Below are 24,771 nucleotides of genomic sequence, written 5' to 3' on the forward strand. Positions count from 1 at the left end.
GCCTTCATTGTTTTTGGGGTTTTTTTCTGAAAAGTGTCTCTTACCATTTAATACGCTGCTTTCTTTACTGACTTGCAAACTTTTTTCTGTAGCATAAAATTTTGTGCTGGAAAACTAATGTTTGGAAATCTAAAATGTTTTTTTGTACTGGCTCGATAATGTAGAAGTCATAAAATTAAAATCTATAACCAAGTTTGTACTAAGAAAAATAGGGTGCTTAAGCCTTTTGCACATTATTGTATGTTCTGAGATGCTTTTTGGCTCACCACCATTGTAAAGACTGGTTATTTTAGTTACCATAACCTTCCTGTGAGCTTGAACCAGTCTGGCCATTCTCATCTGATCATTACCATCAACAAGGCATTTTAGTGCCTGCAAAACTGATGCTCCCTGGCTGTTTTTTTACATCAACTTGAGAGATTGTAGTGTGTAAAAACCCCAGGACATCAACAGTTTCTGAAATACTCAAACAAGCCTGACTCGCCCCAAAACCCAGACCACAAGGAACAAACAGAGATAAGGTTTTCCCCGTTCTGATGTTTTATGTGAACATTAACGTGAAGCTGTTTTTTTTTTTTTTTTTGTATTGGGCTGATGCCACATTATTGGCTGATTGGATAATGCACGAATGAGCAGGTGTTCCTGAAGGTGTTTAAGATCCTTGCCATGCAGTTTACTTTAGACAACACCCATTCTTAGTGAAAATGTTTAGATTATGTCTATGTTGGGATGCATGCGATATTCCTAACTGACAACAAAGCCTAGTGACATGAGCAATAGAAATTTGCTAATGATCTGAGGTCTGCAGTCCCATACTTTAGCTTGTTGTAATGAACAAGTGTGTGGTCCTGACAAAGAGCTTGCACATCTTATTAGCACTGAGCCTTTCACCACCTCATGGCTTTCGTGAGTCAACGAAAAGGTCTAGGGTTTCTTTTCCATTTCGTGCGTCTGCAGTAATGACTTCTTGCTCTATGGGGATATTCATGCATTTGCTGGTGCAATCACTTCAAGACAAAAGGATCTTTACAACTCCCTTTGTGCTCTTGTTTAGAACAGGCTGCATATGATGACTTTTCAATATGTGCTGCTCACATCTTCGGGCCAGATGTATTGGGCAAGGAAACTGTGTTAGAATATTGGATTGCACTGGAGTGCACTGGAGTGCACTGACAGTGTAAAATGAAAAGAAAAAAAAAAGAAAACATTCATATTGTATTGTGGGGTGCACATCTTGCATGGTGGCTTAGTAGTTGGCATGTTTGGGGTTGGGAGTTCGATTCTTGCCCTGTGTGCACAGAGTTTTCATGTTCTCCCAGTGTTTTGGGGGTTTCCTGCAGGTACTCCGGTTTCCTCCCTCTGTACAAAGGCACACGCTGTAGGCTGACTGGCATTTTCAAATCATCCATATTGTGTGAATGTGTGTGATTGTACACCTCCCCCCCATGCCCCGAGTCCCCTGGGATAGGCTACAGGCTCCCTGCAACCCTGTGTAGGATAAACGATGCAGAAAATGCATGGATGGATTAATCTCGTATCAGGGTAACGTTCAAATAACTAAAAGACAATGTTTGGAAAAGGGCAATATTTCAATCGTCTAATGTTCTCCATGCATACATTTTGTGCCTCAGCTTGAGTCTTGTTTGGCTGTTATTACCAGTTTCATGAACTGACAAAAAGAAAAAAAGAAAAAAAAGAAAAAAGAGTTGTGCTCTTTGCTCTGTGTCTGATTGTTGCATCTCTGCTAACACCCTAACCTCCACTGATGATAAAGTCTCTGTCTGTTGACCTTGAACTGTTCTCAGATAGTGAGTGTGTAATACAAATGGGAAGCAGGTGCTGTGCTGATAAGGTCATGACGTGCAGTTTAAAAAGATGGCCTGTGCCTCATGCATCAACCGGTTCTGTAAGAAACAAAACACCAAATATGTGGTCTGATTGCCAAAAAAACTGCACAGGAGAAAAAGCAAACACAAATCTGCAATTCAGATGAGTTGCTTCTGTATTCCCATTTAATTTCAACTTCATAGCTGTTAACCTTGATTTAATCCAACCATGATTATCCCAGCATTTGCATTCCAGCCCAATTTTCTCCCCCAAAGCTACAGAGAATAAAGTAGTACAAACCTGCATAGAAGTTAGAATTAGTAGCCTTGTTCTTGGTGTCAGGAGAGCTGGAGCTGGTTTTGCTGAAGGCTCTTAAAGACACAATGTTCTCTTGACTCTTTTTGCTTATAAGCGTTTAGTAGATACAAAGTAAACTTACGGATAATTTCACCCAGATCGAAGTCAAATTAAGAAATTCAGGCATATACAATGCACCAGCAAGATTTCATAATGAAATGTGTGACAGTAATGACATTGCTTTACTTGAGGCATTTATAAGTGACATGATGTATTGACTTGACATTTCAATAAGTGAAGTTACCTGACAAGTCACCTGCCCTTCTCAGTGATGCTCAAATGTATGTACAAAGAGACAGAAATAGTCTGGCATTCAAAGATTACAAAGGGGGGGGGTCTCCTCAACCACCACCAGTGTGTAGCATCCACCTGGATTATGCGATGGCAGCCATAGTGCTCCAGAACGCCCACCACACACCAGCTATTAGTGGAGAGGAGTGTTGTAGCCAATTCAGAGATGGAGAAGGGCCAGTGGGGGAATTTTGCCAGGACAACGGGGTTATACCCCTACTCATTTTTACGATAAGTGTCCTGGGATTTTTAATGAGTCAGTTTAACATCTCATCCGAAAGACCGTGCTGGTTTTAGTGTACCCATCACTATACTTGGGCATTAGGCCCCACACAGACCACAGGGTGAGCACCCCCTACTGGTCTCACTAATACCACTTCCAGCAGCAACCTTCGTTTTCCCCAGGGGGTCTCCCATGCAGGTACTAGCCAGGCTCAACCCTGCTTAGTGGGAAACCAGGCTAGAACTGCAGGGAGATATGGCTCTGGCAATTCCATCTGTACCAATGATAATTCATTCACTGAGGAATAGTAAAATAGGATTTGTTTTGAAATAATTTGTACATTTATTCGTGTTCTCATCGCTGCATTAAGAATGGTGTCTGTGTATAAAAAATGCTGTGTCAGAGCTTCCTCACTATAACCTTTCAATTCAACTTTGGAAAACTGAATTGGAGCCTGAGCTCCTGCTAAAGACCATGGGCGACAGACCATTGATCGGACAAATTAGCAAGATTTGAAGGTTATCTTGCCTGCCAGAAACACAATAAAGCAACGAGACTGAGAGGTTACTGGCCATAAGGGACACATGTACGGTATACACCTCAATGAGATGGAAGATCAAGACATTTTTAAAAGGTGACTGCTACAGAGTTAGTTGCCTCCAGATGATGCTTGTAGATATATTTTATTTTACAGTTGGGAGAATGAAGAAGCCTGAAAAGTCTTGGGATAGTAATGAAAGTTGATTTGGGTTTGTTGAAACTACCTTTTCGTTAGATTAGTTTGTATGAGTGAAAATTCTTCTATAATCCTCATCTGACCATGATTCTGGAGAGAGGCGATAAAGGATTTATATGCTTTACCATTGTCTTTTGCTGCTCAGAATTGAAATGAAATCTGACAGAATGCACCACAGATCTCTTACTGACATGAATAGTTGGCTTTGAATCAATCTGAGGGGGTTGGTGGTGCTAAAACAATTTCATTGGTAATGTCCTAATTTCTTCCAAGAAGAAAACCCTTGACTGAGCAGTAATGGCCAAAAGCAACCACTCTATCAGTCTGTAAAACTTTCACTAATTTAACTTTGTGCAACATTCCAATGTATAAAAGAGAAAGGTCTGGTTCTGCTTCTTTGCAGATGGTTTCTTTCTGGTTTAATGCCAAATACTAAGCTGGCATTTGTTTGCTCTTGTTGAGCATGACTGATGGGTGTGTGAGTTTAGCCACTGGGAAAAGAGGAGGAGCAAAACAGAGGGTGTGTGTATGTGTGTGTGTGTGTGTGTGTGAGAGAGAGAGAGAGAGAGAAAGAGTGTACAGATGGACACTGTTTACCTTGCTTTCCACACAGACTGGGACTTATTTCCTCTCTCTGTCCTGATGTCATGGGCAGAGAGCATATTTTTTTAATACTTTTTATATTACTTTTTACTTTTTGATTTTATGTGTGGTGTTAGAAAGTGCCAGCATGCAGCAAGACGTGCTCCATTTCCCCCTAAGCCTAAGTTTCTATTCATGGAACTATCGGTTTCTTCTTGCTTGACCTGTTCTGTAAATCTTAGTTTCATTTTTCAAACCCCTTGATCAAATTCCCAGATGTATGGAGCATGTAATTACTCCATATCCTTACAAACCAGCAATGTTCATTGCACATAACTCCTGAAAATACTCAATTGCTCACTTACATTTTTGTTTAAGCACCAGGTGGAATCTGCTCCATGCCAACTCACAACTGTCTTCATTATCTCATTTTGACCACACACACAGCCACTGACACACACACACACACACACCCACACACACACACAGACATACATGCTATTTGGTGATATGTGATCAAATAAACAGATCAACTTCTGTATGCATTCAGTCAGCATTCTGAAAAAAGTAAGAAGTAATAAATAAAGTATTTATTTCATATAATTCCAAATCCTGAAATCCCATACAAAAACGGGATCAAACAAACAGATTGAGTTAAATTCATCTGCAAATACTTACATTAGAGATCCAGAAAAATGTATTATTTCTAAGCTATAGGACTATATGCTCATGCAGAGTACAGTGTAATGATTAATAGTTTATGATCTCAAAATAGTATATTGTACAAAAGTATACCGTAGGTCTTAAAAGGAAGTTAACAGCTCTCTCATAGCAGACATACAAAAACAGGCAATTTTCAGTCCCCCCGGATTTTGCGATCACAAAAATGAATGCAAAATCAAGGAAAAACTGGAATTTTTTCTAAATTACCACAGATTTTCCGCAGATTTGGGACAAGACACATCATGTGATGTCATCACAACACACATTCGACCAAAGCCCTCTTCGATTCATGTGTCGAACATGAGTACAGCTAAAAGGTCTCATTTACCAATAAACATCACTGTGAAAGACCGTGCAAAACAATCTTTTTACAACTGCAATTTTGCCAATTCAAGTGGTTTTCAGTAAAAAAGCACAAAAAGTCTCTACAAGTTGCATCGCAAATTTTGAAGAAAAAAACAGCAAAAACAAGCTGCTGAATCCTGAGGAGATTTATGAAGGGATGTAAACAAAATATTGCAGAGTTTGCTTGATTTCGTGTTAATTACTGCGATCGCAAAAGCGTGAAATCCTAGATGGACTGAAAAGGGAATATTGTGTAGGAAGATGCACATGGCGGTCCACGAATATTGGCACCCTTGGTAAATATGAGCAAAGAAGGCTGTGAAAAAATTGTCTTTATTGTTAACTTTTTGATCTTTTGTTAAAACAAATTCACAAAAATACTCTGCTCTCATGGATGTCAAAGAATTGCAAACAAAACACAGGTTTATCCAAAAATATATAATTGAAGTATATTTCCATTGATATTTGACATTTTTTAGTACACCTGGGTGACTAGGAACAGGAAATTGTTCAACCATGACTTCCTGTTTCACAGGGGTATAAATACGAGGTAACACATAGGCCAAATTAGCTAAAATACCAAAAGCGTTGAAAATGCCAATTTCCACCATCAGGGCAATAAATAAGAAGTTCCAGTCAACTGGAAATGTTATGAATCAGCCTGGATTTCGATGTGTCTATATCGTCTCAGCGCACTGTGAGGAGTATGGTTCAAGTGGCCAAAAAACTCCAAGGGTCACAGCTGGTGAACTGCAGAAGTTAGTTGAGTCTTGGGGTCAGAAAGTCTCCAAAACTACAATCTGAAGTCATCTACATCACCTCAAGTTGTTTGGTTTTAAGAAAAAAGCCTCTACTCTCATCCAAAAACAACCTCAAGCGTCTTCAGTTTGCCAGACACTACTGGAACTTCAAATGAGATCGGGTTCTATGGTCAGATGAAACCAAAATAGAGCTTTTTGGCAATAAACACCAGAGGTGGTTTTGGCCCTCACAGAGAGGGAGCCATATGGAAAAAAACCCCCTCATCCCCACGGTTAAATATGGTGGTTGCTCTTTAATGTTTTGGGGCTGGTTTTCTGCCAGTGGACCTGGACATTTTGTTTGGATACATGGCATTATGGACTCTATCAAATATCAACAGATGTTAAATGAAAACCTGACTGCCTCTGCCAGAAAGCTTAAAATGGGCTGTGGTTGGATCTTTCAGCAGGACAGTGATCCAAAACATACATCAAAATCAACACAAAAATGTTTACTGACCACAAAATCAAGGAAATCCATAGAAAACCTATGAGGGAACTGAAGTGGAGAGTCCACCAGGGTGGACATCAAAATGTGAAGGATCTTGAGAGATTCTGTATGGATGAATGGTCAGATCCCTTGCCATGTATTCTCCAACCTCATCAGGCATTATAGGAGAAGACTCAGAGCTGTTATCTTGGCCAAGGGAAGTAGCACAAAGTATTGACAAAAAGGGCGCCAATAATTGTTGCATATCTATATTCAACAAAGATTTTTTTTTTTGATAAACCTGTGTTTTGTTTGCAATTGTCAGATATCCATGAGAGCAGAGTATTTTTGTGATTTTTATTTATTTATCTATTTCAACCAAAATATCAAAAATTTAAACAATAAAGACAATTTTTCACAGCCTTCTTTTCTCATATTTACCAAGGGTGCCAATATTAGTGGAGGGCACTGTACATCCAAAAAACTCACTGACAAACCAGGTTTGCTGTTAACAAGCTACGACTGTAGATCCCGACTCGCCTCTGTAGGCTTTAATTGGATGAACATAAGACTAGTACAAGATGAGTCCTCATTGCTTTCCTGGAAGTGACGAACTATAAACTTAAAAACAAGAATATCTCCAAAACTCCATATCCCATTGTACTGGTGTCCATAACACTAAGAGACAGGTGAAAAGGCTCTGAAACACCTATTTTGATTTGAAAGGTTCTACAGAGAACCTGATGAAGATGGTTTCCCTAACAGACAATATGCTAAACGACTGTTTCATGTGTTTTAAGCTGGTTGATATTAAACCGGAGAAAGAAATTGAATTGACCAAATGTCAATATTTGCTTTGCTGAAATATGAAACCCACTGGGTCAGCGTGTGTGTATTTTCCCTTTCGTGTACAGAAGTTATATTAACGTTTGGCTTGGTTTCTATTAGAGAACAGCAAAACAACAACCCTACAACGGTGGTCGCGAGCGGGTCACGTGACTAACGTTTCCGCGAAGCCCGCGTGCAGCTTTTCTCCAGCGGGACGGTAGCAGCCTCACAGCGCGCGCGCTTGCTCGCTCGCTGAACTCAACAAACACAGACCCAGACACACCACATAGGCACAGACACACCGAGAGTCAGCGGGGAGCTCGGCGGCGGAAAAGTCACGTTAAAGACCAGCAGAACCGAAATGCGAGTCTCTAATTCGACGAGATAACAGCGTCCTGACTTTTGGAAGTCGGTGGACTCATCCTGAGCGCGAGCCTGAGTGAAAAGCCTGGAACTGCACGCTACGGTGAGTGTATCGTCCTTATTTCCTTCACTGAGCAACTCGCCCGACGTGTCCCAAACACATATGGAATACTTTTGTGCATTGAATAGGCTCATTTCCATGATTTAGAAAGGTAGTGTTCGGTTTGGGACGCAGCCTTTCTCCCAAGACTACTGCTGTAATTAATTATGAGCTTTTGCTTTTAAGTGCTGCTTTGTTTTTATTAGTGCACTAGGGATGTAAACGGTTTTCCCCCCAGCACTGGCGTACAAATGATGCAGACTCGAGCCCTTTATTAATCCCCTCTCTTCCACAAACACCTTAACAATCCCTCAGTAGCATTATTTAAATAAATAAACAAGACCTTTATTTTTAAGCGTGACATTTTTTCAAGCACTGCGCTTCTCAAACGTTTTGCAGCCAGGGACGTTGTTGTTAAAAATTCCACAAACCTTCAGTACAGATTGAATTAATTGTTTAATGAATGATTCAAATATGAGGTGTTATTCTAGTGCATACAGCAATGTTCTGACTTTATTGGAGTTCTTTATTCCTGAACTTTCCACTAACAGAAGGTCCAAGTTGATGTCGTTTTATAGGTGCTGTGTGTTTTTTTTTTTTTTGTTTGTTTGTTTGTTTTTTTGTTTTTTTTTTAGTTTGGATTACTTCTATTTAATTCAAGTGACCAGCCAAATAGGCTAACAAGAACCCTATAAATATAATAAGTGCAATAATGACAGGTTCCACTGCTGTAGCAGAATTATAATCACCGACAGCCCCCCCATCCCATGCTTTATCTCATGGGTGGTTAGAACGTTTGCCTCGCACTGCCAGGGTTGGGGGTTCGATTCTGGCCGCTACCCTGTGTGTGCGAAGTTTGCATGTTCTCCCCGTTCTGTGGGGTTTCCTCCCCCAGTCCAAAGACATGCATGGTAGGCTGATTGGTGTGTCCAACAGTGTCAAGAGGGTATAAGAGGGTGTGTGATTGTGCCCTGCAATGGATTGGCACTCTGTCCAGGGTGTACCCCACCTTGTGCCTGATGCTCCCTGGGATAGGCTCCAGGTTCCCCATGACCCTGATGAATAAGAAGATGGCTGGATGCAAACATTTATTAAGCCTCAGGTCAGGGTTCATTTGCAATACAAGTAATAGTATAAGTACATAGGAAATATTTCCTTATAGTTTCAGTAAATGAGACTTGCAGAGCCATGGGAAATATTTGATTCTCCTTTCAGCCTGGGTCTGGGGAATTAGTGCTTTTTCCATCAGCCTATGCTCTCTACATGTTTTTTTTTATTCCCCCCTGACTTTGTACAAATTAAAACCAGAAAGGTCTTCCATTATTCAAGAGTCTATTTTGAATTTCCAGGTCCTGAAGCACATAATTAAAATGCTACCTAATGTCATAAATCACTGCCTCATATGAAAACTGTTACTAATGGCTTGATGTATCCATCCATCAGACTGAGGTCTGCACCTAAGCTTAAACTCAAACTTCAGTATCTGCTGGATTTATTGCCACAGTGTTGAGTTTGTTTGCAGAAGGTGTACCATATGGGTAATGAGGGCTCTTATTTTATTGTAGGGTTGAGTGTGTTTGGCCGCTTTTATTTTTTGTTCCAGCGCAGTGAGTACACACTAATTTCCAACAAACTGAACATTTGTGCTAGGTGTATTATGAATTGTGAGGAGCCAAACTACTTTTCTTTTTTTCCATACATGAGCTAACAGATGAACATGATCGGTTAGTATCAGTGTAATTTTGACCCAGAGATCATGGCCATGGACTACTGTGGCATCATTAGGATTCAAACTCATGATCTCCAACCAGTAGGGCAGAAACATTTCTGTTGCACCACTCGGGAGCCAAATATGTGTGTTTTACATGTGTAACTTCTCTTAGATGATGTTATTTATATAGTTTGGTATTTGGGTGCTAACATTTAAGATTTCTCCTTTTCTTAATACTTCCTCCAAGAAACTGATTTATAGAGTGTTATGAATGAGCTCACAAAATCAAGCTGTTGAATCTGTTATATCTGATATCTGATCGGTGAATGACATGGGTGGCAGTAGTGGCACACAGCAGGTAGCATTGCCACCTCACAGATCCAGTGGCTTTTTTCATTCTTCTCAAGATGCAAAGATCTTCAAGACAATCTGCATGCTTAGCCAGGTAGTTAACTTAGCTAGGAATGTTGATGAACAAAATTTGCAGTTATCGTATGTTCTGACAGGATTGTCTAATGAATGTTTTTTTTTGTGATTGTTCTGGCCAAAAACGCTAGAGTTTGCTGTGGCATTTTTAAAAAGTTGCGATGCATTTTGCACAGATTTTTGTTATTGATTTATTTATTTTTTGGAAAACTACATAAATTGGCAAAATCGCAATTGTACGAAATAGTTTTGCACGGTCTTTCACAGTGATGTTTGTTGGTAAATGAGACCTTTTAGCTGTACTCATGTTTGACGCACGTGAATCGAAGGGGGCTTTGGCTGAATGCATGTTATGATGACATCACACAACGTGTCTTGGCCCAAATCTGCTGTAATAAAAAATAAATAAATAACACGTTATTTTAAACACATCTGTTTTAAGAGTGTATACAGGTTCACCTTGTGATAAGCCTAAGTTATATCGTCAGCTACTTCTAGTCAGCTACTTATGCGTTAATGTTGTGTACTATGTGATCCGCAATAGCAGCGCACAATACCAGGAAAAAAATAAATCGGTCTCTGAATTTAACGATTGGACATGCACACAATATCTCTTCGTAGGACTTGGAGTTAGGTTCACACATACAGTGTTGTATTTCCCCAGTATTATTTCTTGCTTTGTAACAGTCTAAAAGGACAAAGGCAATTAATATCATGCATATTCATATTTATTAGATTCTTTATTAGTGTAAAAGTGTAGAAATTGTTCTTGGACAATCTTGGTAGTTACTTGGGCATTGAAACTTATAATGCAGTTTATTATTCAGTGTTGTGTTTAAATTGTGATGGTTTAAAATGAATTCAGGAATGCTTTTAGAGAGCTTTTCAAAGAGTGATTCCTGCATTATCTTCAAGTATTTCTAATCATGTACTGCCAAGTTGAAGGAGCTCTTCATGCTGTTGCTCTGCTGAGACTGGATCATCATCAGTATGGAGATTTTGGTGTGTGTAACCACAGACTGTTCTCTACAGTTCCACAGTAATGATGATGATGATGATTCATCAATTACCATTGACAGCAGGCAGCTAGCAGGATGGACAAGGCGCTTCATTTATTATTTATAAGGGACAACAAAACCATCTGTGTTGGTGTATGTTCAGTATTTATCAGCATGTCACCTATATTCTGTCAACACCAAACAATGCCAAAATGTTCTTTGTAATTGAGGACATTTGACATATTTATGAGAGAAATGAACTAAAGAAGAAACTCCAGTACAGAAGCTTGTACTGGAGTCAGACAGGACAGAGGCGTTAAGCAGACGAGAGAAAAGAGGTTTAAATGGCGTCCCATGTGAGCAGAAAAGACACAGCTTTGGCAGCAAAGGCATCTGTCTGGGTTGAAAACTACAGAAGCCTGTTCAGTGTTGTCCTTTGCATCCTTTGACAGTGAGATCTGTTTTTGAATTTATCCTTTCTACTTAAGTCTTTAAGTCTTTTACTTGTTCTATTCAAGTATTCAGAGCCGGTTTTTTTTATTATTATTTTTTATTTTTATTTTTTTATTTTTTTTTTCAAGAAATTTTTGATTGTATTTTATTAGTTGATTGTTGGATTACAAAAGTAAACCTCAATGCCTTCACTTGTTTAATGAACACATTTGCAATACAGTGCTGGGATCTTGTTTAGCAATAAGTAGTAAATCTTCATAAATCTAAACATCCAAAGCTTCTTATGCATCGAATAGTGTGGTTGCTTTTGTTTCCCTCAAATGTTTTCTTACTTCACTTTTAGGAGTGACTCACTTCCTCTGAGTGTGAAGTGTGTTCACGAGGGAAAAGGGATGGCAGGTGACCTTCATGAAAGTGAGATTTGGGTTTTTCGCTCATTTCCTCGCCTGTCATTTTACTCTCGCTCTCCTGCACCTAGCAATCGATCTACCACACCTCATAAGAGAGTTCTCCTACTACTGCTCTTTTAAGCTGCACAAAATGAAATTCCATTTTGATGACCTAAAGGTTCAGCTTTTGGTTTTCTGCATCAGGCTTTGATACCTTCTTGGTTTGTAAGGTGGAAAATGTGCATTCAATGCCTCTGAAGTACTAGATTCAGTTACCAAGTGCTCTTTTGTCCCTGGTTCTAAAAGCCTGAAATTATTGCTGGCTTTAAAAGCATACAGTGAAGAATGGGGTGGCAAGGGGCTGTTGGGAGAGCATAAAGAGCCGGCTCTAATTCTAATACACCCTTTTCTCTTTCTTGTTTTCTTGCTGTTGTTTTCATGTGCCTGCTGTCTCCCAGAAGAGATTGCAGGCTGAAAGCTTTTCATATTAACATAGTGGCTGTGGGAGCTGCTGTTCCCCGACCCCCTCCTTCTTTCTCTGCGTACGTTACATATCCGTGGACAAGGCCTGTCCTGTCTGAGCCACAGTGTAGAGTAATACTCATAAAGTCCTCGGAGACAAGAGGTCCCTATTCAGTAGTGCACCTAAAGCCTAGTTCACACTACACGAATTTAAGCCCGATTTTTAAGTCGACGAGCTCACAGACAAAACCATTTGATTGGAGGCAAATCAGCGAGCAGTAGGCGCCCGCCAATCGGTAGTCGATCGTTATGTGTGAACTACTCAACGACGCATCAAAGAGACTCGCCGACACATATATCTGGAGCTGTCGGGAGGCTCTGCATCCTGTTGTGTGAAAAGTGTTGTCACTGACTGTGATTGTGGCGACGAGTTACAGCCAATGAGAGAGCAAGGCATGGGGTGAAACCCATGAAACCTTTCCTTTTTTTAACCTTTTCCTTTCTGAGGTTTATTCAGCACAAATCAACAGCTCACACTTATTGTTTCTGTCCTACGTACAGTACATCTTCAAATAAACAACTCCTCTTTCGTGCGTGGTTTCTGCGCCGTATATCCTCGTCGTTTCGTGCGTGTGTTTCCGCGTCATATATCCATGTCGTTTCGCGCCTTTATATCCGTGTCGTTTCCCGCCATATAACCGTGTCGTTTCCCGCCATATAACCGTGTCATTTTGCGCGTGTGTTTTCGCTCCATGTATCCACAATGTTTCGTATGGTTTTCGCAACAAAACGTAATTTGGACACCAGATAGTCATCGGGTGACAGTCGTTGTCAGATTGTGTGTTGTGTGTGTCTGTGTGTGTGTCTGTGTGTGTGTCTGTGTGTGTGTCTGTGTGTGTGTCTGTGTGTGTGTCTGTGTGTGTGTCTGTGTGTGTGTCTGTGTGTGTGTCTGTGTGTGTGTCTGTGTGTGTGTCTGTGTGCGTGTGTGTGACCCCTGTCACCAAGCAATTAAGACTCTCGACTACAAGAGAGCAAGTCATGTAGCGTGAATAGCACTGCGATCTGCCGACGTTGAAAGTCGTGTAGTGTGAACTAGGCTTAAGGAGGCTCAGCTCCCTGCCGTCTGCCAACAGCTTGGAGAGAGACAGGGGAGCCTTCCATCACAGTCGGAGAGGAGGGAAGAGTCCAGCTTAACACAGTCTGAGCATAACACTGCTGGGGAAACCCTGATGTTCAGCTCCACATCTTGGCAAGCTCCCATGGAGGCCACTAACTGTGTAACCTTTCATGGCATTAGAAAAGTTCCTCTTGGAGTGTGGTGCTGCAGCTTGGAGTTCATCTTTTTTTTTTTTGCGCGCTGGGACGACTTTAAACTGAGAATCTGTCCATGTGTTTTGTAAGAGGCTGGGATAATTGTGCAGATGCCAGTGTAGTAGACAACAGCTTGCTTGTAACTGTGTGGGGTTAATCAGGATGTCAGTGGTTTTGTCATTCCTTCAGTATTACAGGCATGCTTTACAACATGAGTTTAAAGGAAGGGTAAACAGTTAGGAAGAAGTTAATCTTGTTGGCCTTTATTGTAATGAGGAGTGTTACAATGCACAATGTGAATCCCAGGCCTTATCAGCCTGTATCTGCATGTTTATTTGCGATATGTGTATATGGACAGTATTGCTTTTCTGACCAGTAAGAGGTGTCAAGTTGCAAATATATTGTAATATTTAGTCATTCTAATTGTTTGGACAACTTGCATGTGGTCCAGTGTTGCACTGTTTTGCATAGCAGCTTTACTTTCTTTCAGTCTATCTACATAATGTACCCCTTTGATAATATCTAATGATGTTGCTGCAGCTTTTTGCTTTTTTTTAAAAAACTAATTAAATACTAATTACATACAACACTGGCATAAAGTGTGCCAGAGAGAGAGAGAGTGTACTCTCTCTTCAGTTAACTCTAGGATCAGCCATGTTGGTTCTGGTTGTGAGTATATCTGATTGAGATTAATGGATCAGTACCTGCTCCCATTACTGAGCAATGAGGGAATAACCAGTGAAATTATTTCGGGCTGACCATCCACATGCTATAAGGTGGAATCTACATCAGGCTACACTAGTCTTTATTCCAGCTTTTGTTGGAGCCAATTAGTAAAAAGTCATCTAAAAGTTAAACAGACCAATAAAACATGAATCACAGCGATGCACCTTCATGTCGTCTTTCTCAGCTTGCCCAGTAGCAGAGCTTTTCTTCTATCTCTGTGTGATAGATCACTGCATGACCTCCAGAAAATCTCACTCCCCCCTAATGCCAGGAATGCCTGCTGTGAGGATGGATATGATGTGAGTCATACCGAATCACTTTCAAAGTGACGGGTTGATAAAATGCTTTGCATTAGTGAATGCATACCTTGTTTGTCTTGATCACTTTTCTTCTGTTTTGACAGTCATTATCGCACAAACATGCTGAGCCTCTTCTGTTAAACATTGTGCTGTTTAAACGCATCATGTAAACAATAATTTGAGGGAAAATAAGCTTCAATTGTTAAGCTCATTATATATGAAACTATAAACTGTAATGGTTCATGATTTGTGCTATGTTGACCACTTGAATGTTCTCTAAGATGTTATCCTCTACATTTAGGGATATGCTTAACTGAAGAACAGATGAATGAATGAGGGTACTGTGCTTCTGATTTTCTTTTCTCATATTTGAAGATAAACCCCTCCAGAGCCCTTAGGTGCTTTTGTATTATAGTCAGTGTGACACTTTGTACACATTCCTTAGATCTTAACAAAGGCCACATGGCAGTTATTGAGTCTGTCTTACTTTTCTTGTCAGGGTGAAGAGCTCGGAACCGTATTTCTAAGATAGTAACTGAATTTGGCAACAATGAGTGCCAAGTCAGCCATCAACAAAGAGATCTTTATCCCACACAACGAGAGGATGTTGGCAGCCGTGCAGGTGAAGAGGAGGACGAAGAAGAAGATTCCCTTCCTGGCTACAGGTGGTCAGGGCGACTACATGACTTTCATCTGCCTATCAGGTAACTTGTGTCTTATCCCAATGCTGCTCATTTTTTATTTGGAAAGCCAGAACCACGAGCCACCAAAGCCTTCTATCATGTTGCAAAACACACATCCTGTAGTGTGAGAGGAGATGTTTGTTTAAAAAAAAAAAAAAAAAAAAGTTTGGTCTGAAGGTTGCAAATTGTTACGTCACGCTTAATGTGGCCCAGTAGTTTTCATCTATAAATAATCATACTATGTACAGAAGGAGCTTATGCTTTTGCTTGTGAGACTATTCTGTTCTGCACTGGTTTGTATTTTTGGTATGTTTCAAATATTCTGACAGTTCCTTGTAAACTAAGATGGCCACTCCTATTCCCTACCAAGCCTGAACATTATCACTGCCACTCTTCCTCTGGGGATTGTGTATATTGTGTTCATAATGATTAAACCACTCAGTGCACCTTATCAGCCTGCCACTGAATAATGGGTGGAAGTCTGCTCACTTTTTAGTGTCAGTTTCAGTACTCCAATTAATTTTGTGCCTGATTACTGTGATTGTTTCACTTCCAGTGGAATGCTGTTTATGACTCAGCTTATTTGGCAAATGTTTTAAATACTTTACTTGAAAAACTAGTGTTGTATAAGGCAGAGTCTAGTTTGGATGCCAAATCACTTCCATTTATGGCATTTATACAACTGAGCAGTTGCCTTGTTCAAGGGCCCAGTAGTGGCAGCTTGGCTGTGCTGGGATTTGAACATGTGACATTCCAATCAGACGTCCAACATCTTAACCACTGAGCTGCCACCACCCAAATCGAATACTAATTCCAAAATGCAGGTTAATTAATGATGGCTATCTTGGAGTGGGAAGTACAGTATTTTCAAGTAAATTAACAGTAAATCCTAGAAACATGTGCACTGCCTATATTGTGAACATCAAGGTTCTAGCTACAGGATGCTTGTGTTTCACAGCAGCATGCGTTCTGCTGCAACTGCAAGCTAGTCATCTGGCTTAATAGAAAACTATAAATTGAGGGTTGACTGGTACCTATATCAAAGCTGATGTGATGTTTTTTTTTTTCAACCACCATCGTCCATCTCTGTATAACGATATTTTATGTAAGGTTTAAAAGTTTCAGCTGACTTTTGTTGACTGATTGCCTGCCTACAAATATAGTGTGGATGACTCAAGTGGGTATCTTTAGAAGGCACAGAGAAAAGAGGATTGCCTTGGATAGAAGAAGCATCCTGTGTGTTGCGTCCTCACATTTGTTATTTAGTGGGGTGAGGTTTTGAAAAGCCCATACTTTCTTTTGCTTATAAAGGATATATAATTCATCACGGTGCCCATCTGTTCATGCACAGCTTCCATGGAAGGGCGGAGTTACAGCAACCAGCGTGTGATTGTTTTCATTGTATTTACATTTGTTTCAGACTTAACCATATCACTTCAAATGGACAACAGATGGACGTTACACTTTCCAAATGAATGGTTTGATATTTCTCTGTGTATGCTTGTGTTTATGAAGTGTTATGGTACTTTGCTTTCTTCACTGAATTACTGTAAGAGCAAACATCTATTGTTGGTCTATAACCTGTGATCTGAGACATGCAAGTTATCAGATGTGTCATGGAAAGCCCAGAGCTCTGTCCCACACTCGGAGCAGCTTGTTGAGGTGGATAGCACCCAAATAGCATGTCGGGAATAAATCAGCATACTGTACACAACAGTGAGAGCCCTGAGCAAATTGGCAGTCTTGTGCAACAACGCAAGCAAGCAGCAGATTGAGTGCAACATTTGGACTCTGTTTTTTGCCCTGCTGTGCCTTCTAGCTTGAGTCGATTAGCTTGGCCTCCACCACTGTATGAAAGTCAGTGGGAGATTTGTACTGTACTACCCAACGTTACAGCACCAGCACTCTCAATAAGCTTGAGGAGCAGTTCTGCTTTATAAGCACAGCAGCACTGCATATAGCAATGCTTGACTGCTTCCATCTGGTCTAAAATTCTGACTGTTTCCATCTTCTGTTCCAGTACATCTGTAGTAAACTTAGAAACTAGGGGAGAGTGGGGTCAGTTTCACAACTATCGATTGCTCCAGTGAGCAACCAGCTACAGTGGGGACACTTGCTCTACACATGATCAGTAGCCTCCTTGCAAAAGAACAGCAACTTAATCACAGCATGAAAATCTATATCTAGAAATAGGCTTAATAATCTTCTACTTGTTTAAAAACAATCTAATGAAGAGACATATTAAGATGTGTTAAATATCTTAAGATATTTTCAGAAGTATTTAATTAGTATAATATCCCCGTGGGGACCTGGGATAGAATAACCCCCTAGCATCCCCTTGCTGATCATAAAAGGTGACAAATGTTGCAACTTGTTGGCCGTGAGTTGTGGCTTGTCAGTGGAGGAAGAGATCCTGGTGCTTGAGGATTTTGGCTTGCTGTAGCTTCCTTATATCCAACACATCACTTTGGCTCCTACTTCATTCAGACTAGAGGTTGGAAAGGCATGTTCCAATCAATCGGCTTGTGATGACTTGACTGTGTTTGTTTTGGTATTACAATCAACCATTTATTTATGTATGTATGTATGTATGTATGTATGTATGTATGTATGTATTTATTTATTTATATACATTTCCCAGAAGGCGTTGGCATAGGCTCAATTGAGGAGTAGTATAATCCTTGTTTATATCAGGGTTTGTACAACGTGCTTGAATTTGGCTTTTTGAAATTTAAGTAAAACCTTAATAGCCGTTTTTTTTTATTTAGTGGTGCTTAAAAAGTGCTTGAATTATAAAAAGTAAATAAATATGAAATCGCTAAATAACTTTAAAGTGTTTATTTTTGATAGAACACGAATACAATCCTTTCACTCAATATATGACACCCTGCTGCAGGCCATCCTCCCTCCCCCTCCCCCTCCCGCTACTCATTTTAACAGAAACAGCCCCGGTCCACTTTTCAGGCGACTTTGGCGGCTTTTTTTCCCACCAAAAAAAGCTCCTAGTGACACACATTGCAACATTTTGGACAAACCTTCTCTACTTTCTATAGAAGAGAGTGACCAGTTCTGCACGACGAGTGCGAGGCCCTGCTTTCCTGCTGCAGGCACACCTTTCTCTGTGGCTACTCTGTTCAGTGAGGGACAGAGAAGAGCAGCACATTCAGAGAGAAAGAATAAGAGAGACATTCTCTCTGAGCGATCATTTTACATGGAAATATCGGCAAAATCACAGCTCAGCCATTGTCGTTATCTTATGTCTGGTGATTTTGTCAGACGACATTGTGGTTATAAAATCAGAATTTTGTCAATGCAGAGCAGCAGCTTGGAAGGGACTGCTGGATAACATGTAGTCTTAATGCGCCGCGTTTCAGTCACTATTTCATACTTGTTCCGTTGACAACAGAAACTTGTGAAATTTGTAAATGAGAACAGCTTTATTGGGAATTCGGCTGTATTGAAATACAGCATGTGAGCACAGAGAGTAGGAGAGAAGTAAACAGAAGTAAACAGAAGTAAAGAGTTGACACTAGGCGGAATGCAAGTATGCAATGGCACTAATTAGCGCATGACATCGTACAGTGATATTTATCACGTTATGGTGAAGACGAAGATGTCTGGGAAATGCAAATTTAGTCCAGCATGGCTGGAAAAGGCACCATGTAAAAATTTGTTGTGTTTTTATTATTATAATATATAAGAATGTTTGAATGACTTCTCGTATAGTCCTTGAAAACAAAAAAAAATTGTGCTTGAAAAATCCTTGAAAGTTCTGGAATTTCATTATGAAGCATCTGTACGAGCCCTGTAATCTGCTCGAGTATTTCATTCCAGTATCCTTGGTGTACATCTGGTGGATTCCCGCAGACTTGTACATCCCCTTGTTGGACTCCGAGGTGGGTGAGGTGCAGAGATGATGAACAAACATACTTCAAACATGGTAAACAAACAGAACATTAAAAGACGGATATTAGACCAGGACTTGGATGTTGAACTGACCACTAATTTTTTTTTGTTTTTTTTGTTATTTTAAAACTGGCAAAGATTTCTTCTCCTAGAGTCACTATCTACTGATGTGCCACTTACTAAACTGCCCCCTTTTTGCTATACAAATGGAGTCACAGGAGTAGCAGGACCAGTCAAAGACATCAAAAAGCTGTGATCTAAACTTTTTTGTTGGCCGAAACTAAATGGCAGAGTACACTGTTCTTTTGCACCTTTATAGAGGATTGATCCAATCACGTTTGGACTATGTGAACATTATGATTCTGCCAGGAAATCGTATAAACCATGGTTCTCAAACTTTTTCAGCGTGAAGCGCCCCTTGTGTAGGGTGCATTCCAAAACTTTCGCAAATAATTTTTTTTCTTTCATTCTAGGCTCTTCTGTATGAACTTTCTCGACTAAGAAACTACATCCTCTATCTTAAATGTATCCATTTTAAATAGTCTTAGGATTTATCAGCGTGTGGCTAACAGGACTGTACATTTGTTTATCAACGGATGCCTCTGTTTGGTGATGTTTCATCTTAGTGTTATTTGTATAATTGATTTCATATATTAATAGTTTCAATGTTTATGTACATCATAGTTCAAAGGTTAACAATCCCGACTTGCATATAGGTAAAATTTATCAATTAAAATAATATTAAGCTGCCCCCCTTGCTCCATCTGGCGGCCCTCAGTTTGAGAACCACTGATATAAACAGCTGCTTGACACAGTGCATCATCAGGGACCACGGCTTGCCTTGAGCATTCAGAACCTCAACAGTGCGACGTTTATACATTGAAGCCAGTGAACCATCACTTCAAAATAGATGGTTGAAGCTATCACTACAATATGCTATCAAACTAAAAGCAAGCAGAAATAACTCAGTCTTTCATCTCAAATACATTTACTTGTATGAGAGCAAACCTAAAAGCATCAGACCTTTTTGGTACTTGCATTAAACCACATTTTAGAAAACTTAAATATAAACTTGGGCATTTTAAACTGGATGCACTTTAGTCTTTTACCCCCTGGACACTAAGGAAACCTGGATCAACATGGATTTGACTCCTCAGAAGAAAGGAATGACTCACCCAAATGTATATAGACCACAATATTTAGACATTAGAAGCCATTCCCCTTTTTACTTACCTATATTTACACACGGTTTGAAAGTGGAAAACGGTGTAACGGCTGCAATGGTGACTGGACAGCTACATTATGGAATCCAAAACAATGGTCAATTTCACAGCTTTGGAATATATTGGAAAAGCACAACAAAAGAATTTTTTATCATTTTCACGGACTCCAAATCATATCTCCAAGCAATGGAAAACTGATCATCCTTTGGTAGATTGCATTTTAACTTAAGAGGACCACTTACTGAATCAATTTTTAAATATTATCTTCTGCTTTGTCCTGGGTCATGTTGGTCTATCAGGAAATGAACAAGCTGATATGGCTGCAAAGGAGGCAATTAATCAGGCCTCCTTCAGACCTTAACCCTAATGTCAATCGTTATATATTAAATAAGTGGCAAGAAGAATGGGACGTGTACAAACAAACAAATGTGTCAAAAAAAGCTTTTGGAGCTTTAGAATGTTTCACTCATAAGATTTACAAAGAAATGTGACGTTACAATTGACCCCACTTTCCCCTATAATATCACTGCATTTCGTTGGCTTTGTATTTGTACTCTCCTCATTGACAAAGTTGAATCGAATCAAACCTAAACTGTACTGCATGTCAGAATTTCATTTCATTGTAGTGTCTGGCTGCACTTATTTATAGCAAAGGTTTTGTGTTTTAGCAATGTGCTTGGCTAATCTATCATGTAAATGAATAGAGGTAGACCGGTGCAGGTTTGTGCGTTTTGCTTTGTGTGTCACTTGAGATCCAGAACTGAGTATGCTACCTGGGAAAATGAGTCTAATCAAATAATGTTTTGTCTTAAAAGCATGTAGTGTGAGATCTGAAAAGGAATGTCACCTTGCAGCAGCAGATGGAAGTACAATAGAAGTAGTAATGATTGTACGCTATAGAGTCAGCAAGCTTCTTGAACTCCAAGGACACTCCAGGCTTTCACTGCCTTATAGCTTGTTGTTCAAACTTTCTTTTTTGGGAGTGCATTTAAGAGACACTTCTGAGTTCCTTAGGAAGCAGCAGACACAATTAGTGTTACAAAATGGCCCTGGAGTGTAATGAGCTATTTGTACACCTTTTGTGGAATACAAATCTGTATTGCACATTTTAGATTTTAATTCAGAATGTAAAATTGTTTTCTATTCTTTAAACGCTTTAATGTAAACAATTGTCTGAACATTGTTGGAATAGCTCTGACTCCTTTCCTTTCATAAGCAGCAAGGATTGATATTTGCTTTAATCTTGACATTCACTGAAGCAGGTCAGGCTTCATGAATAACAGGGTGTGTTGGGTCATTTCTAAACTATTCAACATCAAAGGTCTGCAGTGCACTTTCACTTTGATCATACTGTTAACACAGTGACCGAGGGCTCAAAGTGAGTTGCTGAACTGTGCAGGAGCTCATACTGAGGTGGGTGAAAAATCCATCTTGGTCTGAACAGCTACCAGCTGCCAAAACACAGCCTGAGCCTGTCAAGTGTGTAGACAAGCTGGCAAAGATACTACAGCGTAGGCAAGTTTTTATTTTTATATGAAGGAAATAACACAACAGCAAGGTGATTGTGATCAGTTTGGTCAAATAATAAGGAAGGTGGAAAATATGGTCTACCAGTTCGAGCAGCTCGATCTGTGTTTTTGCAGCTAGCATCTGGATGTTTGAACCAGATAGCCATTACACTATTGCTACTGGAGGTCGATGGATTGATCGTTTTGCCAATTAATCGGCACCGATAACCGATTTGCTGGAACTATCAGTTATCGGCAAAAATCCACACAGTTTTTCCCATTCGTGTCCATTGCAGGAATGGCTGAGAAGGTGCTGCTGTGGTCATACAGTATGGGAGCGGCCCCTAGTGGAGAAATAAAAACTATCACTGACAAATTTTGCTGTGTTATTTGAAGTGTTTTTTTTTAATTATATTAAAAAAATTTTTTTTAAAAAATTCATTTTGGATATCTCTGTTTTTACTTGTTATTTGGAGCATTACTTTTTGGTTCAGTTTGGATGTACAGTGCTGTGAAAGATTTCTTCTGTTTTTGTATATCTCGTAGTAAATAGTTTTAGATCTTCAAACGAAATACAACATAAAGGCAAACTGAGTAAACACACAATAGGTTATTTTAATTATTAAAAAAACGTTATCCGACCCCTTTCACTCGTGAAAAACTAATTACCCCCCTTAAACTTAAAATCTGCTTGTGCCACCTTTAGCAACAATAACTGCAACCAAACACTTCAGATAACTGGAGATCAGTCTTTCACAGCACTGTGGTGGAATTTTTGTTTCTTTGGAGTCTCAGAGCCTTTGAAAGAGCTTTATAACCCTTCCCAGTCTGATGCATTTCAATCACCTTCTTCCTTATTACTTCTAGAAGTTCTTTCAATTTTGGCATAGTCTGTTACTGGGTAAGACTCTTTAACCAACTTCATGCTGTTGAAAAAGTTCTATTTAAGTGTTGATTTGATTTTTGCAGTAATCAGGCCTGGTTGTGTCTAGTCCAGGCACTCATTATGAATGTAGTTTCGGGAATTAGTAACTACGGGGGCAAATACCTTTTCACACAGGCCCAGTTGGTATTGGATAACTTTTTTGCTTCAATAAATAACATTTTCATTTAAAAACTGTATTTTGTGTTTACTCTGGTTGCCTTTGTTTTATCTTACATTTTCACTTAATTTCTGAAACAAATTAATGAGATATACACAAAAACTTCACAGCACTGTAAATCTTTTATTTGCTTTATTTATTAATTGCGACTGTATTAATATATTTGTTTTATCTTAAAAAGTACAGTACATTTTCGTGGTATGGTTAGTGCTGTTTATTTTATATACTGTAATAAAGTTCAGCAATATTTTAGTTTGAGTGTTATTTTCATTCAGTATCAATTTGAAAACGCTCTGTTGATTAAGCGGTTATTGGCAGGTACTGCCCAACTTAGTTATCGGTATTCGTGAAATCCACTATCGGCCGTCCTCTAATTTCTACGTGTTTATTCTATTTAAACACAAGCATAACTGTATTAAACTGTACCACTGTTCCAACTGTAACTATAATGAAATGACCACAAAGGATTAAAAAAAAAATTTAGCCTAACATTTTGGCACACATTTCTACCACATAGCTTTGTACATTGGTTTTCTTCAAATTGGTTTTTGATTTAACACATTTTATAAATACATGTCTTGTATTTTTATTATTTTTTTTGACAGCAACATTCTATTTCTTGCAGTTAAAAACTCACTTTCTGTTCAGTCTTCATCCAAAACACAGACTGGTTCCAGAGAAGCCTGGCTTAGGTGAGATAACCCAGAGGAAATTAGGAGCAGATTGCCTGGCAGCGTTCAGCGCTCTCCTGTTTGCTAGCAGCTTGAAGTGCAGTCAAATCAATGAGGAACAGTCCTGTGTCTAAGTGCACCTTCAACCCCTCTGTCTTTTTCCAGCAGTACCTCCAGTCTTATCAGGAGTCTGCATTAATATACTCCTAGACATTGACCCAGACACACACTATGAGGCATGGCAGCAGTGGGTCATGTGTGCGCATTGATGTCGCTACTTTTAATAAGAGGGTAATGAAATAGGTGGCAGTTGGCAAAGTCTGGTTCCCCAGTAGCCCAGACCCTTGACTAATTAATAATCATGACAGAATTAGCCAGACTATTTCGCAAGCACACATTTATCCAGAGCGAAGTACTAATATCGGTCTGCTACAACTGAGAGTATTGACATGTTTAAAATATCGATGTCTTTGGCCTCACATGTACACGATAATGGATATGAGCAAGCATGCACTGCAAGTAACTACTTTTCTCCTTGTGGTTACACAATATTGATGGATGTGGCAGCACTGAGATGGACTGCTCTGTGATGTCAAGTGTGCTGTTGAATTAATCTGCTTAGCATTACAGAAAGTGAGGAGTGATGACCTTGAGGGCCTGTGCAGATAAATGCTTTTTATTATTCACATTCTCTCGCATTCGGAGGTCGCCCCTGGCCCACACACCACAGATGGATGGGCAATACATGGGTATTTATGTAGATTATAAAATGCTCACTGGGGAGGCCAGATCACTCGAATAAAGCACTGTACAGTCAAGCTGAAAGGTCTATGGCCCTGTTCAGTCTTTGTATGAACATCTGTCTGGTTGATCCAGTCAGAAGTGGACAACCGAGATGAATCTTACACCTGGTGTTCTAATGAGTCTTGAATCCGTTTGTACTTGTGATCGGATTTGTCTGAAGTGGGGTTGCCAAATCTTCCAAAAATCACCCACTTCATAACCAGACCCCAAAATAGTAGGAAATACTAAAAGGAATAACGTACTAAATGTTTCTATTTACTCCAAATTCACACCATGATTTAGATGACGTAAACAGTTTATAGAAAGTGTGATCGTCTGATTTGAGGAGATTTCTATGGATGCGAGTTAAAGAAAAATGAGATGAGGGAATGGTAGCATAACGTGAAGGCTCAAATTTGACTTGATTCTAACTGCACATGCACACTCAATGTGAATTTGCCAACCGATATTAATTATTGAATTTTTGTTTTGTTAACAAAATGTGTGGCCTGTG

At 39.6% G+C, this 24,771-nt stretch overlaps 1 protein-coding gene across 4 annotated transcripts in view; it reads left to right on the top strand.

Annotated features, from left to right (window-relative positions):
- The first annotated feature begins 7,300 nt into the window (after positions 1-7,300).
- Positions 7,301-24,771, top strand: part of stxbp6 (syntaxin binding protein 6 (amisyn)) — a 59,386-nt gene continuing 41,915 nt past the window's right edge. The window contains exons 1-4 of one of the 4 annotated variants that reach the window (XM_053682865.1): positions 7,301-7,608; positions 14,308-14,380; positions 14,682-14,718; positions 14,880-15,084. In XM_053682865.1, coding sequence (XP_053538840.1) covers positions 14,931-15,084 — 154 coding nt within the window. In that variant the 5' untranslated portion in view covers positions 7,301-7,608; positions 14,308-14,380; positions 14,682-14,718; positions 14,880-14,930. The remainder of the gene's footprint in view (positions 7,609-14,307; positions 14,381-14,681; positions 14,719-14,879; positions 15,085-24,771) is intronic. The other 3 variants (XM_053682866.1, XM_047157773.2, XM_017475938.3) reach the window with 3 other exon arrangements.

This window comes from Ictalurus punctatus, chromosome 9, assembly GCF_001660625.3.
Source record: "Ictalurus punctatus breed USDA103 chromosome 9, Coco_2.0, whole genome shotgun sequence".
Taxonomy (NCBI): domain Eukaryota; kingdom Metazoa; phylum Chordata; class Actinopteri; order Siluriformes; family Ictaluridae; genus Ictalurus; species Ictalurus punctatus.